Source organism: Harpia harpyja, chromosome 11 (assembly GCF_026419915.1).
Source record: "Harpia harpyja isolate bHarHar1 chromosome 11, bHarHar1 primary haplotype, whole genome shotgun sequence".
Lineage (NCBI taxonomy): Eukaryota > Metazoa > Chordata > Aves > Accipitriformes > Accipitridae > Harpia > Harpia harpyja.
The window spans coordinates 42,487,817-42,509,413 of record NC_068950.1 but is presented as its reverse complement, the minus strand read 5'-3'; the positions used below and the strand labels follow the sequence as shown (position 1 = coordinate 42,509,413).

Sequence of the window (21,597 nt, the reverse complement as noted above, 5' to 3'; positions counted from 1 at the left end):
TAGCACCCGCTGCATCCAGCAGCCTCGGTGTTGCAGGATCCCGAGCTTTCCAAAATGCCTTGGCCACAAAAGCACCTCTTACCTGTGGAATTAGTGTAACTGTTTCAGGGATAATTAGCTGGACCGTTTCTGTGTTTATACAGGAGCAGTAAGCAACTGTATGTATGCTTGTGTGCTTGTGGTTTCACTGGCTCATTAGAAGGATTAAAAGTCACCCCACTTGCTCCATGCAGCTCCTTACTGCACACAGCTAACATCTTAAAACTCAAAGCGTGGCATTTTCAGTCCAGGGCACAGTCAGAATTCCCTTGTTTATCAGCATGAAGAATGATGTCATTTTGACAAATAACACAGCACAAAACAAATTGTTTGATTTGGCTCTAGCGAATGTTCATAAATCCTAAATCTTTCTTCACATCCTGGGCAGTGCAGTTTATCTGGCTGCTTGAAGGACCTCCAAGGGAGGAGATCTTCCCAGCAGCTCTCTGCACAAGAGCACATGGTGCAGACTCAAAGCCAAGAGGGGAACAGCGTTCCCCATGCCTCTCTCCCTGCTCTAGCCTGCCACGGCCTCCCAGCCTCTGCCAAGTGAACGGGACTGTACACTTGGCTGTGGCTTGGCACCACAGCCACCCCTCTGCCAGCACCTTTTGTGGAGGGTATTCTCCAGTGCCCTGCAGATAGCTGCACACAGTGAGTGGAATATTTTCCTAACAAGGGTAGAGAGGGAGAAGGTTTTGCTTGGCCAACGGCTGGCTGTCAGTTCACAAAACGCGTACATCCCCAACGCTTCTGCTTTTGAGCCTTTTGCTGTCAGCCCAAACCTCTCTAGGGATGGAAGAATGAAGTCTCTGTTATCTGAAGGGGTCTCCCCAGTATCTGGGGTGACAGACAACACGTAGAAAGGAGCTCACACCCTTTGCCTGCTAATAATGTAGGAAAACTGACAGCATGGTCTGCAACATTCACATCAGATGGGGTGGAGAGGGGTCTATCTGTTTTTCAGATGAACATTTATGATCTGCTTTCTCTGTTTTACTAGGCTCTGCGAGATTCAGTAGCTCGGTAGCATTTCAAAAGAAGATTTGCATCTATAGGACTGAAGAAAGCAAGTTTCTGTTACCAAAACAGTCTAGACTTGTTCAATAGCTCACAGAAACTGTGATGATCAGCACTGATAGGTAAGATAGATAATGGTAACAGCTGACCTTTCGTTTGATTAATTCATTCCCCAAATTTGCATGACGGAGACAACTGCCTATTATTTGAGATTCCTTGTCATGTGGACCTCTGGGAACTTTACTAAATAAACCTGGCACATAATTGCTACCAACAATATTTCGTAAGATTAATTTTAGATAACAGCAGCCACAGGCCAGTTAAAATTGTGGGAAATCACTTATTTCTATCATCATTTTATCAAAAGCAAGCATGGAAAGAAAAATGACAATGGGCATACACAAAGATAACCTCTTTGTAAAGCAAACACAGACCACACTCAGGAAGAGAGCAGAGACTAACCATGAGGGCCCACTATGGATAGGCAGACTTGTTCCTTCCCTAGCCATGGTGGCTTCTGAAGGAGCAATGACTTTTTAGAAAGTAAAAACAGGAGAATGGAGTGAGGACATTTTGATTATTCAAGCTACAGACTGTTAATAGCTGCCACTGAGTCTGGATGATGGCTGTTCATAAGCTGAGCTCCCCAGCATGAAAATAACTCACGGACTGGTCTCAAATCAAGACACAGGAACCTGTAGACAACCCAGCAAGGGTTATATTGAAAAGCACACTCTTTAAAAGACCTTGCCTGCCAATTTAGGCAAATATGCAGCAATTACTTTGTTGCTCTATTATGTTAAATAATTCTTTGAATATGAGCATGCGAATTCATACTGACTTCACCGGGAATTTGATGCTAGACTCTACACTAAACATATCCTACTGGGTAGGCACGGCATGTCAGGCTGTGGGCTTCTCAGACCTCATAAAGTAAACAAGGTTACGGCTGGTCAGTACATGTCTGGGGCATCTCCAAGGAAAATCCAGGGTGCTATCAAAAGCAGCGTAGCTAAATCAGTTGCTGGCACTCTTCCCTCTGAGTCAGTTCTGAAGTGATATCCCGATAGGCTTTGGGGACACTATTTTTGGTAGAGGTGCTGGCTTGTAGACAGGATATAAAACTGAGGTCTTGACCTCCCAGGATTATTAAAGAGCCCATGAAAAAGAGTGCATACTCCTGTGTCTGGAACAGATAAAAGCTGAATCTTTTTATTTCGCCCACCAACACGTTCTTTCTTATTTCCGATAAAGTTCATGCCCGTCCTGCTCTTCCTGCGTGCAGGTGCCCCTTCCTTGGAGGAGGTGCACTTCAATGGCAAGCAGAGGGAACATCTCAGACACACTTCATAGTTTGCAAAACATGCTGAATGCTAGGCTTTCTGATACACAATGTTTTAGTTTAGTTACAATAAAATATCATGGAAAATTAATAAGCATGAAACATGGTGCTCGTGAGGTCAATGCCAAACTCTCAGGGAGGCTGGGACTGGGGCTGGCTGTGAAGGCTCAAGCCCTGAACGGGGGCAGTTTTCTCGCAGCCCTGTCCTGTGCGCACATGAAGCACGGCTGACAGAGTCCAGAGGCAGTTCTGCTGTGTAGGGCTCCTACAGTGAAGATAAGATTGTGGTGAAGTGGGATGCCTTGCAGAGGGGGAGGGTGAATCCTTTGGGCTTCAAAAGCCTTATGCTGTCACACTGAAATAAAGTGACATAACACGGAGACATTCAAAGACTGGTGATAACTTGGTTTTGTCCACCATGGCTGCAGGTACCAGCAAGTTAGTGTACACAGTACAGTGAGTTAGATGTCAAAGTCCCTATTTAAGCACTTCAGTAAGTAAGTGAACTGATTTGCAAATGTTCTGAGCACTCAGCAGCTACTCTTGACTTCTAAGTCCTCTTAACTTTGTCCTTTTCACAAAATTCCCACCAGTTGTCAGGGAAGAAAACTCAGGAGAAATGTCTGCCTCAAACTTTTTCTCTCTCTGTCTCTCCCTCCAGCACATATAACTCTGGCAGTCATGTATCTCCCACTTGTCATGCTTTCCTTGTAGCATCCTATTTTTGAATATAAAGCCAATTTACTAGCTAGTGCAAGTCTTTCCAAAAGAGGAAATAAAACAGGAGAATCCTTACAGAAACTCTGTGTTCTGACTCGAAACCACAGATTCTCTGCTAGGTTTGTGCCAGTTAGATTCCAGCCCCGGAAGGACTTAAACTACATGCTCAGAGCCAGTACCCAAACAAATATTCCTGCTGTCTAGGAGGAGAACCATTTTTATCACTGTCTGTGCTAGAGAGATTGGTTACAAACCCTAAGGTTTTAAAGAGGAATGTAGTTGCGTAGTTGAGTGGTTCACCTGGAGCAGCGGCAATTGGTGACAATGTGATGTTACTGCACAACTCTACACCAGCTGCAGAAAAGATCCCCAAAGGACTGGTACCTATGGCCCTGGCTTACCAGCAGTCTCTCTGCAAGAAACTGTCCATACTCTCTCCTTGGACTATCTGGATTATGTCATAGCAAAATACAATCAATGCACCTTTGATCAATGGAACAGGGTGGTGACAGGTACTCTTAATTCAGAGTTGTTAGTGAGTATTGACAAGCCTGTAATGATCATGCTGCAGTGTGTCATTCATGCTGGGGGCATTAGCATTCTTTAAAGGTCAAAAAACAAATCCCTCTAGAAGACAGAATTCCATACAGTTAATGGAAAATGCAGGCCTTGCGAAGTCAAGATCTATGCCTCTGCACAAGTCTTGGACCGAGTCCAGAGGAGGGCCACAAAGATGATCAGGGGGCTGGAGCACCTCTCCTATGAAGACGGGCTGAGAGGAGAGTTGGGATTGTTCAGCCTGGAGAAGAGAAGGTTCTGGGAAGACCTTAGGGCAGCCTTCCACTACCTAAAGGGGGCCTACAAGAAAGCTAGAGAGGGACTTTTTACAAGGGCATATAGTGATAGGACAAGAGGTAATGGCTTTAAACTGAAAGAGGGTAGATTTAGATCAGATGTAAGGAAGAAGTTCTTCACTGTGAGGGTGGTGAGGCACTGGAACAGGTTGCCCAGAGAGGTTGTGGATGCCCCATCCCTGAAGGTGTCCAAGGCCAGGTTGGATGGGGCTTTGAGCAACCTGGTCTAGCAGAAAGTGTCCCTGCCCATGGCAGGGGGGTTGGAACTAGATGATCTTTAAGGTCCCTTCCAAACCAAACCATTTTATGATTCTATGATTCTATGAACTGAGGTTATCAGAGCCGAAGTTGGTACAGTTGTTGGCATTATTAATGAGTTCATCAATTTGCAGGTGTAGAAACACCTGTACGCAAGGCATGGATGAACATTGCAATTCTTACGTAAAAGTGGCATAAGAAAATTTCCAGGTTTATGTGCACAGATCATGTAATTTCCAGAGGTATGGTTAAAATACAGTCCTTGGATCCTGCAAGGGATCCACTGGATAAGCTGACCTCTGTAGGCTTTTATCTGCACTCTGATACAGAGTCTGCCCACTTTCAGCTGGGTACCAGACAAGCTTATCAACTTGCACATGCAAGTTTGCAGAATTAAGATTTTTTCATTTACTTTAAAAAATTATGCTATTTTATTTTCCCATGTTAAAAGATGTGGCACACAAACACTGCCCACTGGTGAGAAGTGGGGAGAAGAGACTCTCAATTTTCAAGACACTGTTTCTGAATTGGGGAAGGGGCACGATAAGAATCAAAGAAAAAAACTGGGATTGCAGAAACCACATAAACCGGCCACAAAATGATACTTACTTTGTGAGACTCTTACTAGCTCAGTCACACTGAAAACACCTGATGTGACAAAACTGTCCTGGAAGCCCAAATGTCCTACAAAACAAACAGAGTGAGAGAACTGCGATTAGCTTTAAGCATTTAATGACAGTATTCTCAAGTACTTTACTTTCATTTAGACTTAAAATGTGACATCTAATTTCCCACTTAGCAGTAATTATTGTTTATGTAGGTGGGTAACTAGTCATACAGCTATGTAGGCTGCTTTGTGGTTTCTATCTAGAGGTTAGGAAAGCTAACATGACACATCAGCAGGGAGATTTTTACATGTTAAAGCATCTCAACAGGAAATCTGAAACAAAAGAGGACTATTTTAATAAACGGTTACCTTGGATGACCCCTAATGACTTCACAATTGAAATGAAAATACTGTACCTAGGAAACAGACAGGACAGCTAAGTTCCATAATCGTTTTAAACATTATTCTCTAAAGAAACATCTGATCAGGATTATCTACCCATTCATTCAAACAAAACAAGATTTAAAGATGTACTCTTCATTTTTCTAAGGTTACATTAGGGAAATCTTAAAATAGCAGCTGGTTAAAAAAAATTAAATGAATGTTTTTCCCACAAAAAAAAAAAAAAGAATTCTAACATTTAAAACTAGCTTTTGAAAAGAAAAATAAATCTCTGCATAAGAAAAGTATTAACTTTGAGCTTTGGACTGTCTTTAGGAACCAAGGCATACGCTTCCACGCTGGCCTCCCTTGTGCAAGGAATGCCTCTACACTTGGTATCAAAATGTTATTACACTTTACATAACAGTATTTTCCTTCTTCTCTGAAAACATGCCTACCACCAAATGTTCATTTAATTTTCACGGGTATGATCAATTACAAAAGGAGCAGCTTTCGGGCTGCAACCCAGTGTAAGTGTGTGGAGTGGGATACAGCAGTTCACGCGGGACATAGCTGGACTTCAATTAGAGGTCTGCAGTTAGTCGGCCAGACTGACATCCTGCTTTTGAAATCAGGGTCAAAGGAGAAATCTCAGGATAAAGAGATTATTAAAAGAACTGTAAAGTCCTACTTGTCCACAGGATAAGTGGCATACCTTTTTAGGTTGTCCTACTTAGAGTCACCGATTCCAACGCACGCACACGTATATTATTGAATGTTTTGCAGGGGCACCATCTGCTCCGTTGTTAATTGATTGTCAGATTCAGTACTATTTCCCTATGTTCGGTATATGGTACTGTACCCCACACTCATCCCGGCAGTACCTGTGCACCTTCCTCTAATGACCAGAGCAATAGGACTAATGCAAGCTGCATATTTGTTCCCCTTGCTTTCTTTTGGGGTTGTTATAAAAAACCCAACATATCCCATGGCCATTTCTACCTGCAGAATGGGAAGTAAAAGAAATACATCTTGTGTGCAGGACTACAGAGGGTGACACGTCAGGGAACGTGTCAGGGAAAGGTTTGGGAGAGATCTGGAGGGAGGTCAGCCATTCATCTCCAGCCAAGATCTCAGCGAATTCTGCTCCTGCACAGAAGAACTTCCCTGTTTCTGTGAGGCTCCTACAATGCCAGATGAACACAGTCGCTAAGCTAACAGACTCGAGACAAGTTTCTACATCAGGCATGTTTTTATACTTCAGCAATAATGATGAGTTTTCAAACTGTGTATATGTATATCTTTGGGCATCCTTGTGTATGTGTGTATACATATGTATTATGTACACAAACATATAAATATACACAAATCTGTCATGCTCCAGCTGTAGATAAATGTACTATAAAATATTGAAATTGATGCTGAAATTCAACACAAACAAATTCCTCAATCTGCAAACAAGGTTTTTATTTACATCAAGAGAATAAATTTTTCTCTACTTCAAATGAAAAAATGTTCTTACAAGCTTTTATTTTTCCTTATTTTCAACTTAGAAATAGCTCTCAGATAATTGTAAATGCTTTTGCCTGATCTGCTTTGTATTTTACCATAATAAAGGTGATGACTACATCATTCTGCTTTTTAGAAATGGTTGCTGGCCATACACAACGTTTGTTCATTGACAATTTCCCAAGTATTTTTAATATGAAGATCTACTTTTCATATGCTGCAGCAGACCTGCCTATTGAATTAAATGATCTGTGAATTAAAAATAATTCTCTTAGGTCTTCACTGAAACCACTCATGTGCCTAAAATTAAGCATATGCTTAAGTGCCTTGCTGGATCAGGGCCAGGACGCTTACTACTCCGCAGAGCCCTTCGTAGGGAAGCCAGTCTATGCTATATAACTTCTCACACTGTGCTCATCATGGCAGTATCTGAGCAACTTCCAGAAGTGCATTCAGCAATGCTACGAACATCTGTCACGTGTTGTTTTTTCACAGTGCACCATACTGGCTCTGCTCTGGTGTCCACTTCCACCTGCATTTCTCAGGCAGGTTCCTATCGCACTAAGAGTGAAGGTGAAATTTAAATATGGAAGTAAAAAACAAATCACAGCTATGGTAGGACATCGGGTTGATTTTTTAAGGGAAAGTCTACAGCCCTTTGTAATCATCCAATAAAAACATGATTGTCGCATGGCTAACCGTGTTACCTTAGCCTAGCAAACACAGGTAAAACCAGAAAAGAAAATGCCGTAGAATGGTTTTAAATACACTCTAGCTCTCAGGGTCCCGCAGGGCATGAGAATAGTTGAATAAGTTAGCTGGGGCCTGCTAATTTCTTTATTCTTATTTTGCTGGGTATACTTGAAATGTCCACTTACTTCTGTAGGAACATTTCTTATGCGTGTACATGTAATAGTAATCATTAAACAACAGCACGTCAATGAGAGTGATTAGATTTTCATCCTTCAAGACTGAAAATAAACATTTCACAAATGAAAGGTGAATTTCACAATTCTCCAATTTGTTATTTACTTATAAACATTAGGAAATCAGGGGCTCGTCTCGCCAATCATTAATAATATCTTGATACCCATAAAAGCAATGCCCTTGGCTTAGAGTTGTATCTTGAACTCATTTCGATGCATGGTTGGTCTGTGAATTTGCAGTTCAGTAGAACTCTGTGAAAGTTTAAAGGTTTGCCTGGATGGTTCAGATTGTAAAATCCAGGCCTAAGACTGTAGCTTTTGCTGAGCTGTGATAACCGTGCAACAAGAAAATGAGAGAAATAGGACAAAGAAGCTAGATATGTAAAAGAAGAGTGACTGGGAAATACCAGGATTGACAAAATATGTGAAGTAAACATTTTGTGCCTATTAACAGGGGTCAAAATGCAAAAATATATCAATTTGGCTGTTCCACTTAATTCTGAATGAGAAAAAAATAGGTAAAGTCAAGCAATTACATATGCAGATGTTAGCATTAACGAGCTCCTTTACTGAAAAGATGATTAAACATCTTGAAAGCTTGCAAGATTTACTTTTCATACGGCACTTTACTGAAATACGTGCACTGTGATCCTTTTGCTAAATATCCCAAAGATAGGACACTAAAATTGCTGTATATGATTGGGTTATCTCCACAGCTTTGTGCGACAGTCACATTTTGGTAGTAAAGCAGGTGTTCAAAATGAGGATGAGAGAATTTTTACTCACTTTATATAAAACTAACAGAGCTCATTCACTGAAATTCTGGGTATAAATTAAGACACCTGGCTAGCCAAGGCAGGCCCTGACTCAGCAAAGCAGTTGGAGCACGTGCTTAATTTTAATCACATGCCTGACTAAAGCACATGCTTATTTGCCCTGCCAAATAAAGATGGGCTGACAAAGTTAAGCAGGCATTTAAATATATTGTTGAATCATTCCTTCAACCCAAGTCTAGGTTCAGCTAGGAGTTAGCTCATTACACAAGACCTCACTTTGGCTCATGAGGATGATGGTTTTTCCCCCAAGGGGGAAAAAAACCCAAGCTAATCAGACCAAATTGAATAAAGCAGATCAGGATACTAACTAATAAATAATATGCCATTACCCAATCACACATTTGGTATAGCATACAAATGCGATGCAACACTATCGTAACCAAGTACCACATGAAAAACATCTTTCCATAACTTGATGACTGCTTTAATTGGGGAGAAAATTCATAATGCCATTTACATATTCTTCTTTTAGATCCCAGTAAAGAAGCCAGAAGAAAAGGCTTGAATGCTGGAGCCTAATTCTGATCTCAAAGAAGTTTTAAACAAGTCTTTCTACACTGATCAAACAGAGTTTCACCTAATTTTCTCCTAATTTACACTGGCAGAGGAGAAATCAGGATTAGGACTTGTTGTCTAATGCTATTTGTTTTGAATTATTAAGCAAACATTCCTATTTCAATGAGTAAACGTGTACAAAGGCAACTAACCTTCGTCCTAAAATCTAGTTTACAGGGAGAGTATTGTCTGCTTTCCCAATTAATGCTGTAAAAAGGAGTCTCAGACGTTGAGCTACCAATCAAGAGCTTGTGTTGTAGCTTGAGAAAATCATGACTGATGCAATTACTTTTATGTAGAAAGTCTGAATATGGTCTATAGGTTAAAGTTCATTGGGTTGTTGTTCCTTAATTGAATATCAGAAGATGTTTTCAAGGTGCTCAAGGTATTATTGTTATTTAATTAGCAGGCTTCCTTGTGTAATCCAACAGTATTATTTTTATTATAAAATAGTTAGATTGCACCATAAATATACAAGGTATTTTCTAAACAGAGATACAGCTGGTTTCCTGAAATCCAAGCTTAAATAAAACCGGGAAAGAGTTACTCCTTTGAAGATGAAAAATTCCAAACCCAGTTATTTCTCTTCCACTGCAGTCTGAGTGACAATGTATTAAGCTTTGGAAAACAGCTTTTTGGGAGACACTGATTCCTTTTCAGTGTTTTGAAATTACACAAGTCCCCTGAAGCTGGCACTGAAGCCATTTCTAAAGCCTTTTTCATGTTCAGCATCTCACTATACATAGTCATCTTAAAACCTTAAAATAGTAATAATCAATTAGGGTCTCAAGCCTATTATCTTAACCAAATGCCTGATTAAAAGAAAAGCCCTCTCTGCTCAAAGTGCAGCTTGATTCCTTCTGGTTTTATCCTCTATCTAGATAATCCCATGTTTCACAAACAATGTGGAGCAATAATATTGATTAGAAAATTAATGTCTATATCACACAGCACATGGAGGCCTTGAGAGAGGGGATGCTATCAGAGGGAACCCGGATCACCCCGAGGACTCCCAAAAGACTAGCTATTCCACGTCTGCGCTGGCAGAGGAGGACGGGAGTGACAGAGTTGGTCCTAATCTGCGTTATCCAGCAAAACGGAAAGGACAGAGTATGCACGCTTCAGTCAAGACCTTCGTAACACTTACACTCTGCTTAATTGGAAGGTGAGTTTATTAAGCCTGGGCTGACCCAGCTGAGGCAGCCCACGACTGCATTCCCTTCCAGAAGCACATCCCTCTGCAGAGACACAGGGTCCTGCAGGCAAGTCTGGCACAGCGGCCGTGTGCCACGTGCACGGACGGGGAGGAAGGTGCACCTCACTTCTGGGAAGCGTCCACCTCCAGGGAAAGTGTGGGTGACCAGGGGGGAGCTCCCCGGGCTGAGACCAGCCACTGCCCAAGCACTCGTACCTGCTCACCCTGCCCAGGGCAACAGCAGTAGCTCTCTCCTGCCAAGAGATGCTTGGTCACTATCCCACGCTGGAAATGGAAAGCTAGATCCATGGGGCCAAACCGCATACGCTAACTTTGTGTCTAAAAATAATGTGGAGATTGAAGAGACCATCTATCCCAGCCACAATACTCTGTCCAAGTGAATGTCTCTCCTATTCCGATGGAAGACAGCACAAGGGAGCCGTACACGGGCCTGAATATTGCACGTAGCTGTAATGAAATCTGCATTTACCAACAGACCCCAAATACCGATCTCCAGAGCTGGCACAATGGCCTCATTTTAATTGCTTTGTACAAAGTGCTTTCCTCAAATTTGTAAATGATAAACCTTCAGTGGTAAATTAGACCGCATTTTTAATTCGTGGACTTCTTATGGAAGAGTTAAGCAAGATATTATACATTAAAGGTGATACAGAAACCTCTCTTGTTTCCTGACAAATGCTCCCACTTCTATTTCGGCTTGCTATTTCCAATTTAATTTTAATGCCACAGCAATAGCTCACCTTGGACAAATTACACATTTTCTTATGAAATAACTGCTGGGCCGCACGTCACATACGCCGTTATTCTCTCCGGCTCACCTACCTGCCTTTGGCTGAGGTTTTAAGAAGCACCAGAACTTTCTTTGTGGCCCATAGCAGGATGGATTAGACCGTCCAGGGCATGTCGTGTTAGTACAATAGAGAAACACTTTTAAGACTTTAAAGTCATGTAATACAATTCTAGGCTGGATCTTTCTTGTTAAAAAAAGTAGAATGGGAGTGATTGAAAGAGAAAAGGGCCAATATTTGACAACAGAAATCAGCATAACCTCCTAACAGCGGCAGTCATGGATGACTGCCCTTTGACCCGGGGAGATTATGTGGGATTTCAATGACAACAGCTGGAAGTGAGCATGTGAGAATAGAGAACACAGATCTGAGGCCTCCTACAAAAGACTGCACAATCCCTGCCCAGATCTGAGTGTTGATTAGAAATTGTTTCCTGGTCCTGGCTTAATAGAGTGTGATAATGAAAGTTTTGTTAACCCTTCACAATATGCAAAACCATTGGTAAATGATTTGCCATTTTGGTTTTTAGCTAAAAAGCCTGTATCTAGCAGACGGTAAAATTGTGAAGCGCTGCTAGTTTTCGTGGGTGCGCTTCTGATAGCAGTGCTCAAGTTCAGCTCCGTTTCCATACAGTTTGTATACTCTCGGTGGCCATCGGGAATCAACATCTGAAGGTGCTGGGAGAAAGGACTCTCACGCCGTCACTAGGGAATCCACCCGACCCGCCACGATGGGCTTTCTCCAGAGGTGAATCAGAACAGAAATACACATGTAATGTCTCACTGCGCATTGCCTTTCATGCTCACGGCATTTTAGAATCTAATAATAACAATGTCTAATTATTATTTCAATATGTATCATATTGAGCTCCAGAGTCTGGGTTGCAAATTAACAAACGTGGAGAAGAGCAAAGGTGGTATCAGGCTGGCTGTGCCACCAGCAGTCTGATCCTGCATGGATCCACAGCAGCTTCAGCTCTTAGGAGATTCAGCTCATTTTGTATTTAAGTGCAGAGATAGTGGAATTAATGGCAACTTATTACCGCTAATGAACCGATCATAGATTGGAATCAATCATGTCAGGTTTTGTCCAAGTGGAGGGCACAAGGATAGTTCCTTTCTCTTGAAGACAAAGGTCTTCGTGAAACACTGAAAGCCCTTCAAGTTCATGTTAAGGACCTTGTGCAATGGAAACCATTCCAAGATCTAAGATGTGTGGTGTGGTTTTTCGTTTCTGATGACTCCTAACATTTTAGGGCACTTTTTGGTACTCACGTGGGTGAGAAATCAGTTAAATACAGTTTTTTGATATCATGATAAAAATTCAGAATCTCCCTTTCTACCATATACCCAATTTGATAAATAAATTACATTAATACCGACAGGGGCCTATAGCTTGAAAAACAACAGATGTCTTAAATTAGCATATTTCTGTTTCAGGTCCTCGATCCAAAAAGCAAATATTAAAGAAAAGAAGAAAAATCATTATAAATGGTCATACTCATTTGGCAGCTTATAAAATAATGTGCCTCCTCAAAAGCCTTTCGAAGTAAATGAGATGAAATCTACCTTGGGATAATAATTCTGGAATATTTATGGCATCCAACAATAAAAAGAGTAATAAAAAGAAAAGCCTGCCTCCCTGAAAATAATAATATGAAGGAGTTATTTATCTTCATATTTTCATATCAACCCTGGTTAGAAGAGCAATGACAGCTGTGATCTCCAAGGTCTGCGGTGATACTGCCAGTTCGGCTTCACAGTTCAAAGCATGACTCAGTGTCCAAATGAGCCCAGAGAAACCACCCGGTTTCCCTGAGCCTCCCAGGGATGCTGATGGCATGTGCTGCTGCAGGGCGCTCCCCGGGCTGCCAGCAACGGGCACCCACCCACCCTCTCACGCTTGCAGGCGAATGATAAATACAGGCACTGGAGGGGGAGATACGAGACGGTGGGTACTGCCGTCCCTGTTCCTTTCCCCCTGCAAGGGCTTTTTAAAATGAAAGCCCCAACGTCACGAGCTAGGCATCGCATTAACCTCAGGACCCCCCAAGAGAGCTGAAAAACCTCCTAGAGAGAATAATGTAAGGATAATTTCTTTTTAGCTGGCCATTTTTTGATGCCAGCATCATATTTCTGGTACAGCCTGAAAACATCGCTTTCTACAACTCGTTTGTCTGGAGCAGATCGCACACGCTCCATCAACTGTCCTTGCTCCTCTTACTCCTCCTCATCAAGTATCAACCGAAATTTTGCTTCCTGAATTTTGTCCACTGACTTCTAGGAAGCTGCTGGCAGACGTAAGGGCTTGTAGGAGCCGATGCCGGGGCTGCATGCCCTAAGCGTGACATGTAGCCACGTTCTGGTCTTCACGCCGATGGAGCATGCCTCGGTACACACGGAGTTTACTTGGGTTTACACTACTTCAATTCAGAATTTAGCTACGGTATTAATGCCGTAAATATTATTGTTGATACTGTGTGAAGAACATCAGTGTGAAAATAAATGTAAGGATATTTAAAAACTGGTGTGGAATACTTAGGTATTCAGACTAATCATGGACTGAAATAAGCACATTTGTTTCAAATCCTGTTTATAGCACTGCAGCCCCTCCCTCCTTTAAATCTTCCTCTTAACCATAGTGATGTTTATTGAATACCTGTCATTTCTCCAGCAGCATGTGCCAACAGCGGCTCACCAGTGCCAGGCTGCATGAAAACCCTTCTGTCTCCTATTCTCCAAGGGGCTCCCTTAGATCAACTACTCACCATACCCAATACACTGAAACCCATAAATTTGCAGATACTGCAGTCAAAATTCGTAACAGGAAAGTGCACCCATTTTGCCCAGTGTAGCATACTGAAATATCACATGGTGAGAAGCATTTCTCACCATGTGTAAACTGTCAATTTGATTTGAAATTAAAATTTTTGATTAACATGAGCATTTCTGAGCCTCCCGCTGGCAGCAGCCCTATTGCTGAAAAGTGACATGATTTGTGACACACATGCTGTACAGAAGCCCCATGCCAGCAATTGTTAAACCCATTTTCATTCTGCTTTAATACGGTATGACACTCAGGAAAATAATTTTAATATTTAGGAGAAAGAGGGTAAGGGCTTAAGGACTGAAGTCCTTTATGGGTGTAAAGCAGGATTAGAGCAGCACGAAAAAACGGCATGGAGGTCTCCCCGTCTCACAAGTCATGTCTCTTTTCAGCAAAAGGAACCATCTGCAGGAGGCTAAGAAAGGTCCATGGTGAAGCACAAAGCCTTCTTTTAAATCCAGTTGATATTTCAAACACAGCATGAGGTACTTTCCACCTATGAATGCCGAGATGCTTGTGCATGGGGAAATGCTTGCAACTTCAATAATTAAACCCTCTCATACAGGAGGTAGGATTTTTTGGTTTCCACAGTGGTCTGTTATTTTTCCATGTTTATCATTTCCCCAGAAGTATCAGTGGTCACTGGAGATACTAATATTTATACGGTAAATTACTTATGAAAGAGGAAAGTTTTGTGACTATTAAGACTTTTAAGCCCAGGAATCTACCTCTTCATCAGGGTGGTGGGAAGATTTTTGTTAGTTTAAACAGCTACCAAGTGAACACAAGAAACGGGACACTTTTGTGGCGACAGATTTTAAGGCTATGATATACGCACGCAGAAGACAAAAGTTCAGTGGGGATTTTTATAAACGTAAGCCTGTGTCACTGTTGCAAGCTGCTGACTCAACTGTGTCACCTGCGTATTTCTCAGAGTGGATCATTTTTTTTCCAGTAACATCATGTTCTGAGGAAGTTTATCATGAAACAAGTATCACGAACAGTCATTCTGAGCAGCAGAACAGCTTTGATAAGTGTCGACACGCATCTGACTTTTCTTTGAGCTCCTAACACTATTCATCACGTTAAACATTCAGCTCTGCTGGACTCTCTGCTCCTAGTAAACACAGAGGGATTTCTAATTGCCATAATACAGCAAGTTAAAAAAATGTAGTATTTTAAAAATAATTTTAGATGGTGAAATGAAACACCAGGATGATTCAGATGCCCTGGAAGTATTCAGTCCTGAACATAAAGCCGTGGGCTCATTTATGTTAATAACAGTGCTTGAGAATTCAATCTGCATGAAAAACACAGTCCTCAATAAAGCCATGATATATAGTTATTATAAGTACGCAGGTTCTTTTAAATAAGTCTTAAGTTTAAATAAGCGTTGTGTGTAAATATCTAGTTTTAATTAGTATATTGCCAAGAAATTATACAACTAGACTCAGCAATGCTGTAATTATTTTAGGATCAATAAAACCCTCCCTCAGCTGGTCGTAGCTAAGTGTACCCTCCAAGGTTACTCTGCAGACATGCTCAGAGCTGAACCAAGGGAGTCTGAAGCCCTGTGGACACAGAATTAGGGGGCTATAAAAAGAGGTGTTGTTTTTTTTAATTTTATTTGCACATTAGTTTATAGTTATAGGAATAATCCACGCATTCAGAGCATATGGCAGGATTCTCTAGAAAAGCCCAGCGTCCAGGAGGAGCCAGAGGGGCCAGGGTCAGGTGAGGGTGGGCAGCTCTCCTGCTCTGCTTTGCTGGGCGATACCGACACAAACCCTGGTGACTTCATCCATGATTTCTTCTCATCCTCCCTTCCTAGCGGTGCTCTCTTTTCACACCGAGACACTTTTAAAAGTCTGTGGCTGGACACCACAATAATGCAAGCTGTAGAAATATCTGCTGAAGATTAGATAGCATAAATGTGACGTGAAAATAAGGATGCTGGGCATGGAAGCTAAGTCACAAGGATCAGCCAGCTCCACCTTTCCCCACGGGTTTTCCTCTCCCTTCAGAGTTGCTTCTTACACCTCCTCTGCTGACACCACTGGTGAGCAAACTTTAATTCACAATAAACCCCGTGCAAATCATGTTATTCTATTTACCTATTGTCCTTTCCATTGTATTGCTTGGAGTTTTCTCTCCAGAAGACTGTTACTCCTCTATTCTTTGTATAGAACAATAATCTCCTAACATTGACAAATTTTAGCCCCAAGTAGGCTGATTTCCACTAGGTTTACATGTTAGTTATCCTTGTGGCTGGGGAGGGAGGAGACTTTCCACTAGTCATGGCACGACAACACACGTACAGTCTGTCCTTAACTGTCCACATTACCGGGCTCATGAAGTTCAGTCGGGGCCACCCTTGGAGATCCCTGCATGGAAGATGGGGGAGTACCTCATGAGCTTTTCTCCAGCAGTGCCTGGGCTGTCTCCCCTTGGGCAGCAGAATACCAAGGCAAGTCTCTGGAATAAAGCTTTGATATACTGGTTGCAGAGAAACCAGAAAGGGACGGGTCTGGAAGCACAGTAATGCTTTTCTAGGGACATGCCAAGCTTGCACAAGACCTAGAGCACAAAACTTGACGCTTATGGATGCAGGTTAGGCCACTGTAGGCAAACACCACGTGTCCAACTTACAACTCCTGTCCAGATGGCAAAGTGACACCCAGTGCAGCATCACCCTCTCCATAGACGCACTGCATACTGAGGGCTGGGAACTGAAGGGATTGTCCTCATTGCCTGCTAGCAGTGAACAAAGTGCCTCCACTGAGCACAGAATCTCTGGGTGGCCACCAAGGTCTGCACCAGCTTCCCCTGAGTTATGTAGGACATGTCCAGAGAAGAACAAAAGGGTGGAGTGACTAGCAAAGGCACCGGTGAGTCTCCACAAGGAACATGTCACCCCCTCATCTGCCTCTGACTGACTCCACTGGGAGTGTGAAGATGCACGGGCAAAGTCCTGCACACCCCTATAAGAAACACAACCCTCCCACTGGGTGATCCAGGCTCTCCTGTCTCATAGCCAAGGCTCTGCCAGGTCTCTGCCTCCTCCAGGTATTGAGGAGGAAGCCCCACAGTCTTATCGGCTGACTTCCCAAGGACTGATGCACTTGGGGTTAGGCAGGCAACTACGCTTACAGGCAGCGGTGGAGTACCCACAGTGTATTAGTGGATAATTCCCTGACCCAAGTCCCAAACTAGCAACGTAAGTCCAGTGGGAAGAGACTGCTGGATGTGGAGACCAGCAGCAGACCTCTGCATGATGACTGAGACTCTCTTTCTGTTTTATTCTAAGTTTGTGTTTTGTAGGGCAGGATGCCCTGTCTACATTCCTTTACAAGACTAAGAATGGACATTTATTAACAAGTACTTGGGCGGACAGCCCAAAACTCTAGACTCCTGGCCTGGGACTGTACGATAGAGAGGGCCAGTGACCCCTATTTGTGTTTACTGTACTTCTACAGACACATGTTGGTGTGATAGGGGCATTCACTTTCTCAGGTTCAGGCCAAGGTCAGGCCAGAGCACGGACCGAATTTATTTTCTCTGTGTAATCTGCTCAGACTGTAGCCCAAAGAGGGCCTCCGAGTTCACTAATTGTGAGTGTATTGTGAGGGATTCAAGATTAACAAAGTAAACAGAAGGGCCAGACAGGGACTTTCTTAGTCCTTATCTAATTTCATGTGCTTATCCCATGCGTGGCAGATATGGTGGTTCCAGGGGACGTGCCTCAAGGAACTGAGATGACAATGGTGGGATGTCTCACCCCAGGAGGCTGCCTCCAGCAACTTGGACATAGTCTTGGTATAGTGGTGAGGACCTGAGATGAATCTGTTTCTAGAGGTTGGGTTGGTCAGCTGAGCCTGTGCAGTCCTCTTCCCGTGGTAGAAGGCTTGCCTCTCTAGACCCTCTTACTCCTCCCCAGCAGTCACTCTTGTGTGGCATAGTGCGATACACAGAGATGCAGAAATGTGGCCGTGGGGTGGAGTCCCTATGTCAAATGCCCTATCTGCATATATTTGGGACAATCTGAAGATACCACAGGGGCTAGAACTTCAAAGTTGGACCATGCTTAGCAGCCTGGCTCACCTGACCCGTGACAGCCATCAGGCTTGTTCTAACAGTACTCTGCATGTAAACTATGAGACTTCGTACCGTGACTGACTTTACATGAAAGGCAGATCTTTCGCTGATGAGCAGCAGTCAAGCAGGCAGAAAGAATGAAAATGGAAAAGGAATTCCACTCACAGGGCCCTTTACATTAAACTAAAGCAACTCAGGTAAAAAGGAAACCTATCCATTATGGTTTATAATGCATAAACATCCATTTCTTCTCTGTTCCTTCTTTGCTTGCATTACTGAAATACAGAAAGAAAGGAGAAAATAATGATGGATGGATTTTGGAAGACTCAGAGTTCAACTCAGGATGGATGTGATCCCAACATTTCAGATTCTTATCTCATCATAATAGGAATAGCTGAACCTCTCTTGTCTGCAAAATTAGGCAAGACATCCTGTGAGAATGGGCTCTTTTTCACAGCAGTTTAGTCCCCAGACGCATAAAAGAATGAAAACAAGAAATGGAACAGAACATTTTTACTTTTGAATAACGGCTTCATTTGGGCAGTTTAGAACAAAACTTCACTGGAAGAGTTGAGGAGGAAGTTCTTGTTGCCAGTATGCCCATCCCTAGACACATTCTTCCACAGAGAACATAAACACTTCTGTAAAATGATAATTTATCTAAGAAACTCCCATTTTCGAGAAGTCGGGAGAAAAATAGAAAGGGAAGAAAGTACACGTGGGCAGTAGATACACTGTCCACTCTTCTACCCTGAAGAAATCATTCAACCAAGTCAACATGCCCCACTAGATCCACCTTTGCTCTTGCAACAAACTCTTTCTTTTCCTACTCTGGCTTTTCAGGATGAGCAGGAGGAGGGTAGGTGACTTCCTCTAGCAGCAGAATCTCAGGTCCAGAACAACTGCAGCATTAACCTGAAACATACTGGTTTTAAACCTCTTTGAGGTTCAACAGAGAGAGATGAATTCCCAGAAGACCCAGTATCTCCACTGATTACAGAGGGAGAGTGAGGATTTTAGGTTCATAGCTGGTGCCTCATTTTAATGCCTAGTGTTAGATGGGATGAAATCCAAGCCTTAGTCCATTTACCATGTTAGCATAGAGCTGAACGAAAATTTGCTTTCCTCTCCATATCTTGCCACAGGCAATCTCTCTTGACATGCCATGCTTCTCTATCCTTACATTTATATCCGGCTACTTTTTTTGCTTGTTTGTTTGTTTTTTAAATTCGGAAGACTGTAAAATACAAGTATTGCTGAGTTATCCTTGTGTTCCTGTCCTTCATCTGGTTCATTTGCAGGAGGGAATAATGATCTGTCTCCAAGGTAAATTCATTACCCGGCAGATAATGCCACAGTGTTTCTGCTGCCCATTTCACAGTAAGACATTCTTTTTCAATGATGTTGCATCTCTGTTCTCGTGGGAACAGTTTACGGCTGACATAGCAATAGTAGTAATAACAACTTACATTTATATTGTACACGGGATGATCTTTACTTCTTTCTCCTTCTAACAGTGGACGGCTCCCAGTACTACTGCAAATGCATCCTTCATGGCCATGACAGACAGAAATCTGGATTCACTAATACTGGGCTGCCTCATTCGTCGGCTGTTTGCTCCGGTCGTCACATGCTTTCCAGCCCCTTTTATTATTGCTTTAAATTGAGCTGTGGGCCACTACCATACCACTGCTTTGAGCCTTCCCTCACAAAAATCTGTGGGGTTCCCCTCCTGCCTCAAAACCACAGCCACCTCAGTCCATCAAGCTGCTGTCCATCCTCTCCTGCTTCCCACCTCTTCCCTTCCTCCTGCAGCTCAAGCTATGGCATGCTCTGCTGTACGATAAAATTGGCTCCCCTCTGTATGGCGTGGGGGACACGGCTAGCTCGCTGCATTCTGCTATTGGAAACTTCCTGAAAGCGAATTCCCTGATTTTTAAGGACTTTGAGATATAACATGTGGGAAAATTGCAGGTGGTCTGCACTGCAAAGCTGGTCAGGTGGGGACACCCTCCCAAACACCAGCAGGTTTTCAGATGGGGATGCAGCTGTCAAAGAGCCTTCTGTTACAGATAAGATTTTAAGAGTAAGGAACTGAAGTAGAAAAATAACAGGGACAGAGGACTAGATTCTCTGCGAGTGAGTGTTACAAGCTACATAAGTATTCCTCCCTTATGATCGTGGGAGAAGAAATGCCAGCAAAGGGTTTAGCCCACCGCGGTCTGAAAGATGGTCTTGACATCCCTGTGCCTGACTAGTAGGAAACTGCTGGCCCGTACCCTGGCTCACTGCACCACCAAAGCACCGCTTCTCCCTCTGCCACCCAGTGCTCCAGTGGACCGGGGCAGGGGGGGCACTGCTGGGGGGTGACGTGGCAGTGAGCCCACGGGAGAGCACACCGCAGCCAGGGGTTGGGGTGCCGGCATTGCGTTCTGCAAAGGCCAGAGAGAGAGAAGAAACCTATCCGAATCCCCGGTAGCAGCCCTATCGTTTTCTTGTGCCTCCTTTTGCCAGTGACAGGAGCAAGGTGCCGGCTCCTCATCCCAGAGTGTGGCTTGCAGCGGATCCCCTTGCTTCAAGTACGAGTGAGGGAGGGTGGGAGGTAATGATTAGAGACACTCTAAAATGATTACATTAATTGAATCTTATGAAAATGGAAAACAATGGCAGCGTGTAATAATAAAAACCCACTATAACCACATACATCTCTTGTTTACTAGTAAGTGCTTCACTGACTACAGATTTACTCTGGGGCACAGCAGGAAACTTTTCTCCTTTAAATTTAATCAGCTCTTTTTTGCCCCCCCTCCCCCCCCTTTCAGAGAAAAATACCAGCTATCAGATCAGTGTTTCCCATCCACTCCTAAGACTCCTCAGTGCAGTGCCTGGAGGTGATAGTGTGAACTCACTCAAGAATGTGAAGGCATTTTATAAATCATTTGGTTTCAGCAGGAGGGGGAGAAAGGGAGAAGGCAGAGGGATGATATAGTTTACAGCACATAACTCGGCAGTAACTCCCAACTGTCAAACTTCAGCATTTTCTTCAGTTGCAACAGTGGTTAACAAAAAAATGTTAAGACAGCAGACATGAAATGCACATAGTAAGCAGCACATTTAATCAACTGGCACCTTTCTACCACCCCACCACCAAAATCTATCTGGACACTATCACAACCCAGAAAAAAAGTTGTATAGCTGAAGATACGGCACTGACGGGAGAAAAAGGAGCAGAAACGAATAGCATGAACTGCTGTAAACAACTTGCAGCGCCTTTTGTGTGCAAAATAACAATAGCAGAGTTAAAGGAGTATGTTTACAAGTGTGGCTCGCTCGTCTCACCTTCCTCCTGCCCCCTTTTGCCATGCTCACTAAGTTGCTCCTGGGAAAATATTTGTGAACCATTGCAAATAGTCTCCTTCTCACTTTCCAAGAAACGGATCTGGTATTTTTCCATTTCAGTCACACTAGGGCCAGGCTTCAGAGGGGATTTTATTCTCGCAGCTCTGTGAGAGTCACCCTAAACTTTCTTTCCATTTCCTATCTAGCAACTTTTGCAATTAAAAAGTAGCATCTGCAATTAAAAAATAGTATCTGATTAGCTACAGAAGTGATGAGGCTTTTTCTG

The 21,597-nt window shown here is 43.0% G+C and overlaps 1 protein-coding gene across 14 annotated transcripts in view; it reads right to left on the bottom strand.

The window, feature by feature from the left end:
* NFIA (nuclear factor I A) overlaps positions 1-21,597 on the bottom strand; it is a 360,756-nt gene that overhangs the window by 88,617 nt on the left and 250,542 nt on the right. For all 14 annotated transcript variants that reach the window (XM_052802068.1, XM_052802069.1, XM_052802072.1 and 11 more), the window contains one exon: positions 4,843-4,917. In XM_052802068.1, coding sequence (XP_052658028.1) covers positions 4,843-4,917 — 75 coding nt within the window. The remainder of the gene's footprint in view (positions 1-4,842; positions 4,918-21,597) is intronic.